At 40.6% G+C, this 13,208-nt stretch overlaps 1 protein-coding gene across 3 annotated transcripts in view; it reads left to right on the forward strand.

The window, feature by feature from the left end:
• The first annotated feature begins 567 nt into the window (after positions 1-567).
• The window catches only part of LOC139147534 (copine-8-like), a 58,072-nt gene continuing 45,431 nt past the window's right edge, over positions 568-13,208 (forward strand). The window contains exon 1 of one of the 3 annotated variants that reach the window (XM_070718650.1): positions 568-825. In XM_070718650.1, the coding sequence (XP_070574751.1) occupies positions 740-825 (86 nt within the window). In that variant the 5' untranslated portion in view covers positions 568-739. The remainder of the gene's footprint in view (positions 826-13,208) is intronic. The other 2 variants (XM_070718651.1, XM_070718649.1) reach the window with 2 other exon arrangements.

Here is a 13,208-nt window from a genome sequence, read left to right on the forward strand (position 1 = left end):
AATGGAATGTCGATTTCCATTCCGACGTTCAGATTTTTATAAAAAGGAGGGGTCGTTTTAAATTTTATTCGGGATGGCACCGACAATAAAATAAGTTCACTTTCATGATATATTGTGTAGGTTGTGTGCCCAATGAAGTTGTGTTCATTTGTGTAATAAAGATTCGTTGCCACCAGACTGAATATTCAGACAAAGACATCAAAATATTTTCGGCCACAATTTGGCTGCAGCTTAAAAAATTATGACAGCGCCGAATGTCGCCAATGCCCTGTTGAATGAAGCAACTAAAACAAAGAATACTCAAACGATATTGGGGACAGAAGAAAAGACATGTCTTTTAGAGACGAAATGAAAAGAAAATATCTCGGCAGATATGAACACTGAAGATTTTTGTCGGAATATTTAAAGCAAGTAGATTATGTCGTTAACTGGTGCACGACCATCCACCTCCTCTGCATTTTACGATGGGGTTTTAGACAAGCCATAGAGGAGAAATTACCATATGTCGGTCAGTGGATGTGTGGTAGCACGACTGGCAGCGAACAACAGAGTTTACTTTGCATATGAATAAACGTCCACAGTTTTGCTGGTACGATGCTATGAAATCGAAAGCCTAATTCTTCAAAGGTCAGCTAAAGATAATTACGACATTGTACAAACAACAGGCAAACGCAGCAAAGACTGGCGGTGACGTAACAACCTACTTTCGCTCAGTCGGACGTGAGGAAGCAGGAAGAACATGGCGGCTACGGACGCCCGTCCGTCGATCGACCTATTAAAGCAAGCCTTCAATTCAGTGGAGGTTGACATTAGTGTGTCTGCAAGGTAAGTAGTAGTGCAGCAGACTTGATACACAGCGAGTGACTTGTCGGGGTTCATGCTTGGCAACTGTCGTCTGATATTTAATAATCGGTTTACTGTACTGTGTGTACGCCACTACTCAACGCAACACTATAAACGAAACACTGTGACATCCGAAGTACATGTCGGACATATTAGTAGCATTCTGTATAGACAAGCCATGATAATAGACTTAAGGTCACTTTCAGGAATGTTGTACAGCGACATGGTTTTTAGAAAGTTCGAACTTGAAAGAGCGGTGATGTAACCAGGTTCTCCATTATCAATATGTCCATAGTCTTTCCCAGCGAACGTATCAAACATTACAAAAATAGTAATCGTGTATCTGTGTTGTATGGCGCGTAATCAAGGCCAATATTCTAACTCCCCATTTTCAACTATACAAAGCGACATTCAACATTCTAACTCCCCATTTTCAACTATACAATGCCGCATTTTCAACTTTCGAACTCCACATTTTCAACTATACAATGCCGCATTTTCAACTTTCGAACTCCCCATTTTCAACTATACAATGCCGCATTTTCAACTATCGAAGCCATAGGTCCCCCTAGACCACAAGCCAGCGAACACAAGCCAAAATTAGCATACATATAGTCAAATACGTCTTCAAAAAATCGTCGGTGTCATTTTACATGAAACTACTTATCACTTTGTTAGGGAGTCCCAAACACACGGTGACCTCGCAGTTACTTTTGAACATGGACGACACCGAGTTTGTTCGTGACCACGTCAGTGGTAGTTTGTCTAGGCTGCTACTTGACCTTGACCAGCCCGATAGACGGGGAGATGTGTTACGTAGGTGTGAGAGTCTTGTTAGACTTTTGTCACAGTTAGGCCTAGTGGCATTTGAATGTGTAGTGAGCGTATTGTCCAGCTGGTGCAAGCCGCTCAACGTGAAATACATGATGTTGACATAGTGGTCAGGTGTAATAAAGGGAAAGTGGCTTCACTCATCAGCCATCTCGTCTTGTATGTGGTTTGGTGTGTTTAGTGTTAGCTCTGCATTGCACTGGGCTGTGTGTTACCGGCGTTATACGGCCTCCCACTACATGTGGTGGGAGCCGTATAACGCCGGTAACACACAGCCCTGCCTAGCCCTGCGTACGATGCTGTGTGTTCCGCTACAGCTAATCGCAACGCTCACCAGGCGATTAGCTGTAGCGGAACACACAGCATCGTACGCAGGGCTAAGCCCTGCCATGCAGGGCTAGTTTAGTGTTTGAGTTGTGTTTTGGCTGTAATAGTGTGGAAATTATAAGCGAGTTGTTAATTTTAAAATAAGCCATGGCGAGCCACGCATGCATGCTCTTGATTAGACGACAGATAGCGACCGAATTAGGCCTACGTGATGGCGGAGGTCGGCGTAAATCTTGATAGCATCACAAGTGTTTCCAGTTCATATTTTTTGACCCTCTAGAACATCACATAGGAATAACTCTAAAACTCCGAAACGTCATGTGACGTATCTATGACGCGTTCTGACGTAGTATAGCCCAGAAGGAAAAACGTGGGTAACTACAATGAAGCAAGTTAGGGATGCTTAGGGAGAATGCGAATCCTAAATGTTGAGTTCGAGAGTTGAAAATGTGGAGTTCGAAAGTTGAAAATGGGGAATAGCAATCCCAAATGTTGAGTTCGATAGTTGAATGTTGAGTTGTAAGCTTATAGTTGAAAATGGGGAGTTTGAATGTTGAATGTCGAGTTGTATAGTTGAAAATGGGGAGTTTGAATGTTGAATGTCGCTTTGTATAGTTGAAAATGGGGAGTTTGAATGTTGAATGTCGCTTTGTATAGTTGAAAATGGGGAGTTTGAATGTTGAATGTCGAGTTGTATAGTTGAAAATTGGGAGTTAGAATATTGGCCTTGATTACGCGCCATAGTGTTGGGTTACATGATTTTGTTACAAGAAACAGACTCCCCAGTTTAGTGATTTGCTTATCTCGTGTATGACTAAATGACCGTGGCCTAAAATGACACTATCCCTTTTCAGATTGTTATTTCGAGATGCTGTTTTGATATGAACTCTCAGATCGTACTTTCCCTTTTTCTGTTTTGACCTGCGCTCTTCGGGTTGTAATTTCCCTGTTCTGTCTTGCCCTGCGTTTCAAAGATTGTAATTTCCTCCTTCTGTTTTGACCTGCACTCTTCAGGCCGCCTCTTGTTCCGTTTTGACCCGTGTTTATTGTCCTGTTCTGTTCTGAGCATAACCCGGAAGTACTTGTCCAGGAGTAAACATTTTGCAACAACATCGAAAGGTCACACTTTTTGAAAAATAAATATAGGGGCTTAAAAGTGAGTGTAGACTTATATTGATAATTGTATCTATTTTACGTTTTAGTGGTGAAATCTTTTCAGGGGATATAATCATTCAGGGCTTGTTTGATACTTTTAGTTCTAATATATGGATTGAATGTTGTTATGTAAACCAGAGTATTGTCCTTGGTGTTGTTTTTTTTGTTTTTGTTCAAGTTGCCTACTCCTTGTTTTGTGTTCTGTTTCTCCGGTGATGTGTTCTATTTCACTCCTCACAATTGTCGGTCTTGCAGTTTTTCACTAACTAGCACTTTCTGTGTAAAAATGGCCTCATTGTTGCATGATATTCTGATATGTCGTGACGTTTCGCCATTAACAAGGCCCTTTAATGTTTCTGGTGAGTGGCAAACTAGAATAGGAATATGTGTTCTACCACACAGGAAATACATCGAAAGTTACTGCTAATATAACGTTATCACGTTTGTGTATTCGGCGAGACTGTTGATGCGAAGAATGGCGTTTTTATTCTACATTTTGTCGGGTTTTGTGTGTGTTCTCATGTCGAGATTGTTATTGTCATAGTATCGAAGATCTTTACAGATAATTAGGTGTAAATGTAATACTTGAGAAGAGGTTCAACGAAAATTTGAAAGCAGGATTCATTTAGTTGTTTAATAAGAATTAATTCATTAACCCATGTTGAGTTCAAACGAGTGTCGAGTTCCAATGAAAATCAGAGAAGTACGTTGTATCTAAATCTCAGCCAGAGCAATATTTGGTCTGTGTGTCGATGTATAATTTCATTTTTCTCTCGTGAAATGTAAATGTCGGCTGTTTTCCGTGAACGCGGAGATTCCATACATCCGTTGGTAAAATTCATTGTCGAATTTAAGCATGTTGCTTTTAAGATTATTTTTAGCACGGCTAGCATTTATTTTATTGATTTTTAGCTCACATTTGGTTTTACCAATGTGAGTTTATCGTATAGGCTGAAGTCGATGGCGTCTGTATGTATGTGTGTATGTATGTATGTATGTATGTAGTATGTATGTATGTATGTATGTATGTATGTATGTATGTAAGTAGTAAAGTAAACGTGGGCAACTGGGATGAAGTAAGAATTTTACACCCCATTTTATTCATTTATCTACATGAAGTGAAGGAAAAAATTAACCATCCATGTAACTAAAGTGTGACCCTGACCTATATACGAACTCACGCACGCGCAGCAGTGCATTGTCCTGAACTAAGCGGGAAATTCCCTGCTGAGCATGTTTATACATGTACGGGAAATTCCGTGTGAGTCATCACCATCAAACTAGCCTATATAAAGGAGCCCGTTGTCAGTCCGGCCGGCCGGTCGCGGAGTCTAGCTGATGTGAATTTTTTCTACTGCATGACTGAGGTCTGAATTTCCGGTAGGTTTTTTTTCTGAACTCGGAGTTCCTATCGGTGCGAACTTGTTCACCTGATAGATAAAATTTTAGTAATTTCCTCTGAACTTAAAATGTGACGGAAGACCATTACTTCAAATAATATGAGACGTTTCAGATGAATGGTACTGATATCTAAAGTGTTCACTCTTTTATCTCTACGTACAAATGTAGTTCCTAAGTCGTTCTCTATTCTATTCCCACCAACAAAACATTCAATACTCATTTCCCCTCCCCGATCTTTATCAATACTTAGATAATATCACAAGTTGTTCTGTTATCTGTTTTCATAGCATAATATCCAACCAAATCGTCAAAATCATCTCCAGTAGCTAACTTTACACATCTAATGAGAACTGTACCATGTTGAAGTATTTTCATATTATCAGTCATCTGTTGATTTACTGTCTGTAAAGTTAATTCAGCTGCCTCATCACCGACACTTTTAAGACCCAGTTTCTTTAAAGTTGTGTCCCAAAATAATCTAACTGGAACTCCGCTAGCTGTATACGAGCAATAATCTCCCCCTCGTTTATCCACCTTCTTAGTGTATTATCTGCCTTCATTATTGTATTAAGAGGACTAATTTTAAGATGAATTGGTATACCAAGAAGTGCAATGTATGGATTTGTAGGAGTAAGCCAACTACGAAAATCTAACAATTTATATTTGTTTACATTGCTATCAAAATAAATCACATTCGGAGTTCCTGGTGGTTCAGCAACACCTCCTGCAATTTCACTATCCAATATATCTAAGATGTTACGCGGCACATTATAAGGCATGAATTTCTGACTATCCCCATCCCATGTCAGAGCAAAAGGAGTAGGATCATTCGAAGCCTTTGTGGCGTCAATTACAGTTTCATCAATGTCTTTAAGTTCGGAAAATTCTACAGCATGCTCGTGGGATTGCACCGCGGCATTGGCTAAAACGAAATATTTTTCGCGGTCTTTATAACGAAGGACGTAATCCTTATTATGATTAGCAGCCATCTTAGTATTATTGTTAACTTTAACATCACTCAGATCTTCAAGCTCAAGATTTTGCATACGAATTGTACCTAGACCGAAGCCACTTGGATCAGACATACTCCGTAGGGACCTATATACAGTGAAAATTAAAATAATACCTTGTAATATACACAACCATGGCTTCAGCTATAGGAATGACAGTTCTCGGTGCTGTATTAAATGCAACGGCATTTACAGGAGGAAATATTATCGGACAAAAGCTTTCTGGTAATGGTGACGCTCTTATTGAAGAAAAGATCCGACATGATAAAGCATTAGAAAAATTTGAACATGATCGCAACGTCTGGTCAGAAAAAAGATTACTACAGGCTGACTGGGAAAGAGAAAATCAGGCAAAGGACGCACATGCTGCGGCAGAATTAGAGATACAGATGCAGAAATCCTGGAAGAAGCAGAAGCGGTGCAAAGCAACTCTACGTCAGGCAAAGAAGTTCAATTCTCAGATTATTATCAGCCCAGTCCTGAGCAAAAGAAATATGAGATGATCTATATTGCTGGAGGATTGGTCGTGGGATGGTTATCTTCCGATAGGGTTACACCGGCCCCGCTTCGGGACTACAATAATTCAATACAAAAGCTAATTGGCCAGTTATTGAAATCGATCATGTTCCCATCCTGATCTGTTATCCAGATACGCATTGAATTCATGTAATCTCCCCCTTTTCTCAATGGCATAGAAATTGCTCCGTTTTTAAATCGTAAGTAACCTTTTCACTTATTTCTCTCGTATCCCGGATGGGAAGTATTTGTAAACAGTTCGATACTTTCCCCTGTATGTATCCTCCGGAGGCACCCGAACCAAATGAAACATAATTTCCAGTAAATCGACTACATCTGAATGAACTATATATTTAGTGACTGTTAAGAAATCCACTTTCTTCGGACTCATAGTACTTTTTATAACTGGGTTGTTCTCAGGTTTATCTGAAAAGCCGACGACGTTGGCGAAGCTACCTGTGGCATTGAAATAGACTTTAATATCTTTAGCCAAAGTTAGATAAACATGGTTGTCGGCAGATGTTTTTCAAAATTAATTTTTTGCTTCAACCCGATTGCTTTGTTTAACGTATCGATATTGTAGTTACCTGGACGTATTGATTTAGTCTTCTTCGGTTGGTCACCTTCTTGATATTTTATTACATTATTCGTCGATGTTATGTTATGCCATGAATTATATAGTCCGCACTCTAGCAGTCTTATCTTCGTAAACTGTGTCGTGTCAATACAAGGGTAAAAATTAACAGTAACAGGTTCACCTGTTTTGCTTTCAATCCAAATGATCATCGTTGTACGTTGTATGTATATATTACTAAGTATAAATGTTCGATGAATATTATTATTACGAAGTATAAGGTTCTGCAGGAATAATATTTTTCTGTTCAAGGAGATCTTTGGTCGCAACCGCGGCAGCAGTCGCACCGCCTAATTTTGCCAAGTGAGTTAAATTTGGTCGACTTAGATCGCCAACCTCTATTTTCAGAAATTTGCTGGAGATCATAAGATATCCCATCGCAAGTCCTGCGATTACAATTCCATCGTACATTGTGTTTACAACTGTTTTAATATCCATGATTGCTGACTAGTATATAAAATAAAAAAAATAAAAATAAAAAATATGGGGAGTAATCCATCTCATACAATGTAGAGGAGCTGGGAACACCCCCCTCCCCCTCCCCCTCCCCCTCCCTGTCGGAACTGTTCCGGAGGGAGCTGCTACGTGCTCTGTTTTTTTCGCTTTCTGGGGGGGATCTTTCCGATCTGGACTCGTTCGATTAACGGGACAGGGGGTATGCCGAGCACGCCCCCAATATAGCCCTAATGCAGTCAATGAAACTCCCACAATTCCTAAAACAAGATAACATTTATTATACCAGCGTGAATTATTATCACACTGTTCTTTCATTGTAGGCGGTAGGTCTGCTACCGCATCGCCCCCCTCTCCCCCCTCCATTGCTTTTAGTTTCTTCTCCCTGTTTTGCCTGTTCCATTCCGCTAGTCGCTTGCCCGCAGCAACTCTCCCTGGATGCTTCGGCGGTAACGTCACTTTCTCTATGTTGCGCTGTGTCGGAGTCGTTTCCGTTTGCGGTGTGGGGGTCGTCGGCGGGGCTTCTGACGGAGTCGTTTGCTGAGTCGGCGAAGTTGAATCCATTTATTTCAGGTACTATATTAAACCCGATTTTTTTAAAATTTAAATGTTTACCCGTAATTAAACCGGTGGAAATTAGAGCAATCAGGGGCCCCCACGTGTACCCTATCCGTCCTGATAATCGTTTTATTTCACTGTTTAGTATAAAATCCTTTTTAAGATCAGTGGCATAGTTATCTCGATCATCGATTGGAACTACCTGACTGATTGCACGGGCTCCTAGATCTATGAAACTTTGAGTGATGGTATCACTTATAAGAGAACTGTATTTCGCTTCGTACATTTTGAAGGCTTTAACCACCGTTTCATCTTTCCATTTTTCTACGTCAGCAACTGTAAACTCCTTACCAAAAAATAACTTACTTTGACCACTTGCGATGACACAGAGTATTTTTTCACGTTTTGTCTCTATTATGGATTGATTATTGTCCGAAGGCGCTGAAGGTGCCGAAGCCCCTTCGGAATGCGCTGCCATATTTGCCGCTGCCGATGACTTTATTAAATTCTCCATTGTTTGCAGTATGTTATCTATTCTTAGTAAAAAATAAAAAATTCGTTTAAACCTGAATCCGAAATAAAGTATTAACATAGTCTGGAATGTTAGTACCCCTAAAGAAATCGTTCCGACAGGGATTCCGAGAAAATTCTCCTCCATTTAAATCTATCTGTATATAGAAACACGAATAATGAGTACAGACCTATTCCCAGTTGCTTTTCAATTGAATAAGACGAGCGTACCGACAGTACAGCATGCTGATATTCCTTCCAAACCGGACGGGGGAATAAAACCTATTCTCATGGACTTAGAAATATATGTAACGCCGACAGATAAATTTACTTTCCATCCACGGGATGTGTTCAAAGATAATGTAATCACTCATAGAACAGCAAAAGAAAGTAATGTCTGGCTGGGCAGCCCAAAGATGAAATACTGGGACCAGCAACTGAATTTCGCTGTATGGTGCAGCACTACTGGTTGTGGTATATCATTCGCCCATCTCTTTGATAAGAAATTTCCTCCGCAAATACGATCATTCTGCCGTTTCCATGTATACTTTACAATACGTCGGATCCTTCACGAAATGGGCGTTGCACTTCCAGACGATACCCCCACCTTCAAAGCGGGCGACAATCCATACAATCTCGTCCAATATGAACTTCTATGTACAGAATTTGGAAATATAAGTCCAACGAAGTCCGACTTTCGTTATCGAAAAGGTCAAAATAAAGGTCTTGGTTATGGTATGAATATTACACTAATCGTGGTCCCGTTCGACAGCCAAAAGCGATATACAACGGTCATGACTTTTTCCTCTCCGCCGACGGAGGCGTTTTCTATACACATACCATTTTTGGAAAGAAAAAACATGTACTGCCCGACAAAGACAGACCACACTATTATTTCTTCCGAAATGATGGATCGGAGGGACAATACATAGTTTCATTCCTCTGAAGGGAGACTCGGGACTAACAAAGGCCGGTCTCGCCCGCCTCAATGAAAGCCTTGAAGCCTACGTATATTGCATACTTGGCGCACAAGCAAATATTCGTAGTACCATAGTGGGTGATACTGGCAGTGCACAGCAAGTCCGAAAAGAATTCGGTGTTCTCCTCGAAGATGAAATTCGCAATACCGACAAAGTAATTAGTTATAGGCGATATCAAGACACAATAATGAATACTGGTGTCAAACTTGATATGGCAGTTTCGCCAAATTTACTTCTCTTACCGTCTGAGATGGTCATTCTTTCGGGCCCGGCAATCTCGGGTTATAATAATGAATTGCAATACGCTACAGAATCTATGTCCTTCGGGGTGAACGGTGATATAAACACGGAAGTTCGAGAAAGTGCTGTACACGAGATGGAAGGAGGAGGGGAGGAGGGGGGAGATCCTGTGAAGTGGCAAGACGAGCCCGGAGAGTCACCACCACCTCACAATGACACGACTCGGGGGCCTCCCCTCCCCTCCCCGGAACGGGCAGCATCTGCAGACCCTATTCACGAATATGGTAAAATTGGTTTGTTATCTTTAGCAATATTCATTACTATTGTAGGTACTGGAATAAGTCACTAACTATATAGTTCATTCAGATGCTGTCGATGTGACTGGGTTTCATCTAACTCGAACCAGTAACTTAAAAGAACTAGAAGAGATTCATTAATTTACAGTATATAGATCCAGAGGAAATGTCAATATACGTAACCCCACCATTCAACATGATTATAACTGGACCGACATATTCTGGCAAAACAGAATTTATGTTGGACCTCCTCACCGGTCCGTACTTAAGGAAATTCGAATATGTGATATTCATTTGCCCAACATTCATGAATAATAAAGCGTATAATAGAAGATTCATTTTCACCGATGATAATGTGTTTATATTTCCAGTCGGACTCGATGCAGTGGATGATACATTAACCTACGTGCATAAAGAATGGGCTGGACGAACACTTTAATAATCCTCGATGACTGCGCCTCGTCCAAAGATATGAAGAAGCGCAGTAACGTTTTAGTCCAACTTGGTTTCAGCGCAAGACACGACGGATTATCTGTCTGGGTTCTGACTCAACAATATACTAGTATTAGTAAACCATTCAGGGAAAACATACAGATGTTAGTACTATTTTACACACCGAACAAGATAGACAACAAAACTATTATAAAAGAATATGGAATGGAGGTGTCAGAACGGGAAGCCGTGGGCCTAATCAAGCAATTGAAAAGTAGGACCATTCAGTAAACTAGTATTTCGTTTACGGAATCCGTACGACATAAAATTATTCGTATAATATAGCAATTATGGAAGCTGAAGCCGAAGGCACCCCCGAAGGAACTCTTAGAGAATTATATTACAACCCGAAAACTGGTTTTGGAGGTGTACAAAAATTGTATGACGCAGCACGGGCCAGCGGACTCCACGTCACTAAGAAAGAGGTGAAGGACTGGTTAAAAACTCAGCTAACTTATAATCTACATAAACCGGTACCTCGTTCTCATGCTACGGCGGCCGACGCGTTTTTGTAACATCGATAGACTCACAGTGGCAAGCAGACCTTGTGGAATTCCCTGCAGCATTCGCAAAAGAGAATCATAACATTCGATACATGCTAACAGTAATCGATGTACTCAGTAAATATGCCTGGGCTAGGCCAATACAGTCAAAAACGGCCGATGACACTCTGAAGGCACTACAAGATGTGATTAAGAAATCTGGAGAAGACCCGACAAACTTCAGACAGATGAGGGGCGGGAATTTACTAATCAGAAAATGCAGGGGTGGCTCCAGGAGTCAGGCATTCATTGGTTTCACACCTACAGTGACAAAAAAGCTAGCGTCGTTGAACGTTTTAATCGGACCCTCACGATGATGTGGAAATACTTTACATACAGACAGACACGTGAATGGCTTTCTATTCTACCCCACCTTCTCGAGAATTACAATAACACCGTTCACGGAAGTATCAAAATGAAACCCAGGGACGTAACAGAGGAGAACGATTGGCAGGCATTTTATACACTATTCGGTCCTGAGTTGGCAGCCGGGGGAGCCAACCCTGAATTCAAGCCGGGAGAACGTGTCCGAATTACAAAATACAAGACCACTTTTAAGAAAGGATATTTGCCAAATTGGACAGAGGAGATTTTCGTAGTTTCAAAAGTTGTGTACGCAGCTGGCTTGGGAACACCACCAGTTTACAAAATAAAAGATCTGAATGGAGAGGAAATACTCGGCACTTTCTATTCTGATGAACTTCAGAGCGCCCTTTCGGACGAGCTGTACAGAGTAGAACGAATTTTGAAGACGAAAAAATTAGAGGAAAGAAATATTATCTGATAAATGGAAAGGTTATCCAGAAAGTTTCAATAGTTGGGAGCCGGAGGAAATGTTATTAGAACTTCGTAAGTTCCTGTGCTGGTACTACGTAAGTACTTCGTAAGTTCCTGTCCATGGTACTTGTCAAGTACTACGTAAGTACTAACGTAAGTATTTACGAAAGTTATTCAATAAGTACCATGGAAAAAGTCTTAATTTCTTGAAAGCCGAAAGTGTCAGTTTACCACCCCACTTCCACCCCCCACCTGGCCAAGTATTTATCATGTACTGTCGTAAGTAATGTTCACTTACTGCATCTTTTTCGGCCGTATGTGGATGAGGTGGTACCCCCTCAGTTCCTGAACATATTAAGTTTGCAAGATCTTCAAAACGACTTCTCATGTTACCACAGTCCGTTCTTTCGAGTCCCCTTTTTCAGCTTTATCGATAAGTTCTGGTTGAAGTATAATGTACACAACTGACATAAGCCATAGACAAGTAACTTCAAAGTCCCCACTTTTCATAATGTCAAGTGCTCGTAGGTCAAACGAAGCATTATAAGCACACACAGATTCACAAGCGTTAAGAAGTTTGTGTAGGTTCTTTAGTGAGACTCGAGGTTGTTCTAGTTGTTCTTGACCAGGTGGAAGTACGCTTTTTCAAGTTCCTCCTCCTTGAAACCGTCTATTAAAAATCCCTGGCTGCCGCCGCTCCATGCAATTCCAAAGTCAAAAGCTCGTGGATATTCTACTGGTCCGACTGTCTCGGTATCAATTGTTGGATTAAGTATATTCTTGAGAACGAGGGGGGTAAGAGCGTTCCGAATTACCAAACATGGAAGTCTGTAGTCGTGGCAAATTTCTAAGAAAGTCTGTTTGAACTTATTGTGAATCTCTTCTAGTTCTTCTAAGGCGGCTATTTCGTACGACCTGGCTCGAGTCAACACATTCCGCCTGCAATAATCCCAAGGCATATCTTTGAATATGATAATGAAACTGGGTAAATGGTCAAATGCTCTAGAAACAATCTTTTTTTCTTCCGTTGCCACGGAAACGCCCCGGATTCGAGAAAAAGTCAGATGTTGAATTATGGAAGAGTCACAAATAATGTATTGTTCTGAAGGGAGGGAAACCTCCCTCCTCCTCCCAGCCTGACATTGTAAACTAAGCGTATGTTCTATAAACTGGTTCTGAAAATCGGCAATCGAAACGTGGGTGACACGCCCATTATAAAAGTCGGCAATGTTGCTGGAAAAACTAGTGTCAAATTCTGGTACGTGATACGGATCCAAATTTACTGCATCGTAACTCTTACCACTTCCAGTTGGTCCATTTATGAATATGTATGACATTTTTGGGATACTATATCATAGAAATTTTTTTAAAATTTTTTTTTATTAAGATATATACGATAAGACAATGACAATCCTTTCTATTTCAGATGCAATAAAAATACTTGAAACCGGAGAAAACATCAAAATTGATGATGGAGGCAATTAGTATTTGGTGAATATGTAGATCCTTTCATATACGTAGACAGTGAGCTAGAAGTAGTTTTCAACATCGGACCTAAATATGGTTCTAAAGATCCAGCTACATGTGATGGGGTGTGTGTCCGTTGGCAACCGAGTCTTCAAAAGTTTACTGATTTAATAATA

The sequence above is a fragment of the Ptychodera flava genome, chromosome 13 (assembly GCF_041260155.1).
Source record: "Ptychodera flava strain L36383 chromosome 13, AS_Pfla_20210202, whole genome shotgun sequence".
NCBI classification, from domain to species: Eukaryota; Metazoa; Hemichordata; class Enteropneusta; family Ptychoderidae; genus Ptychodera; species Ptychodera flava.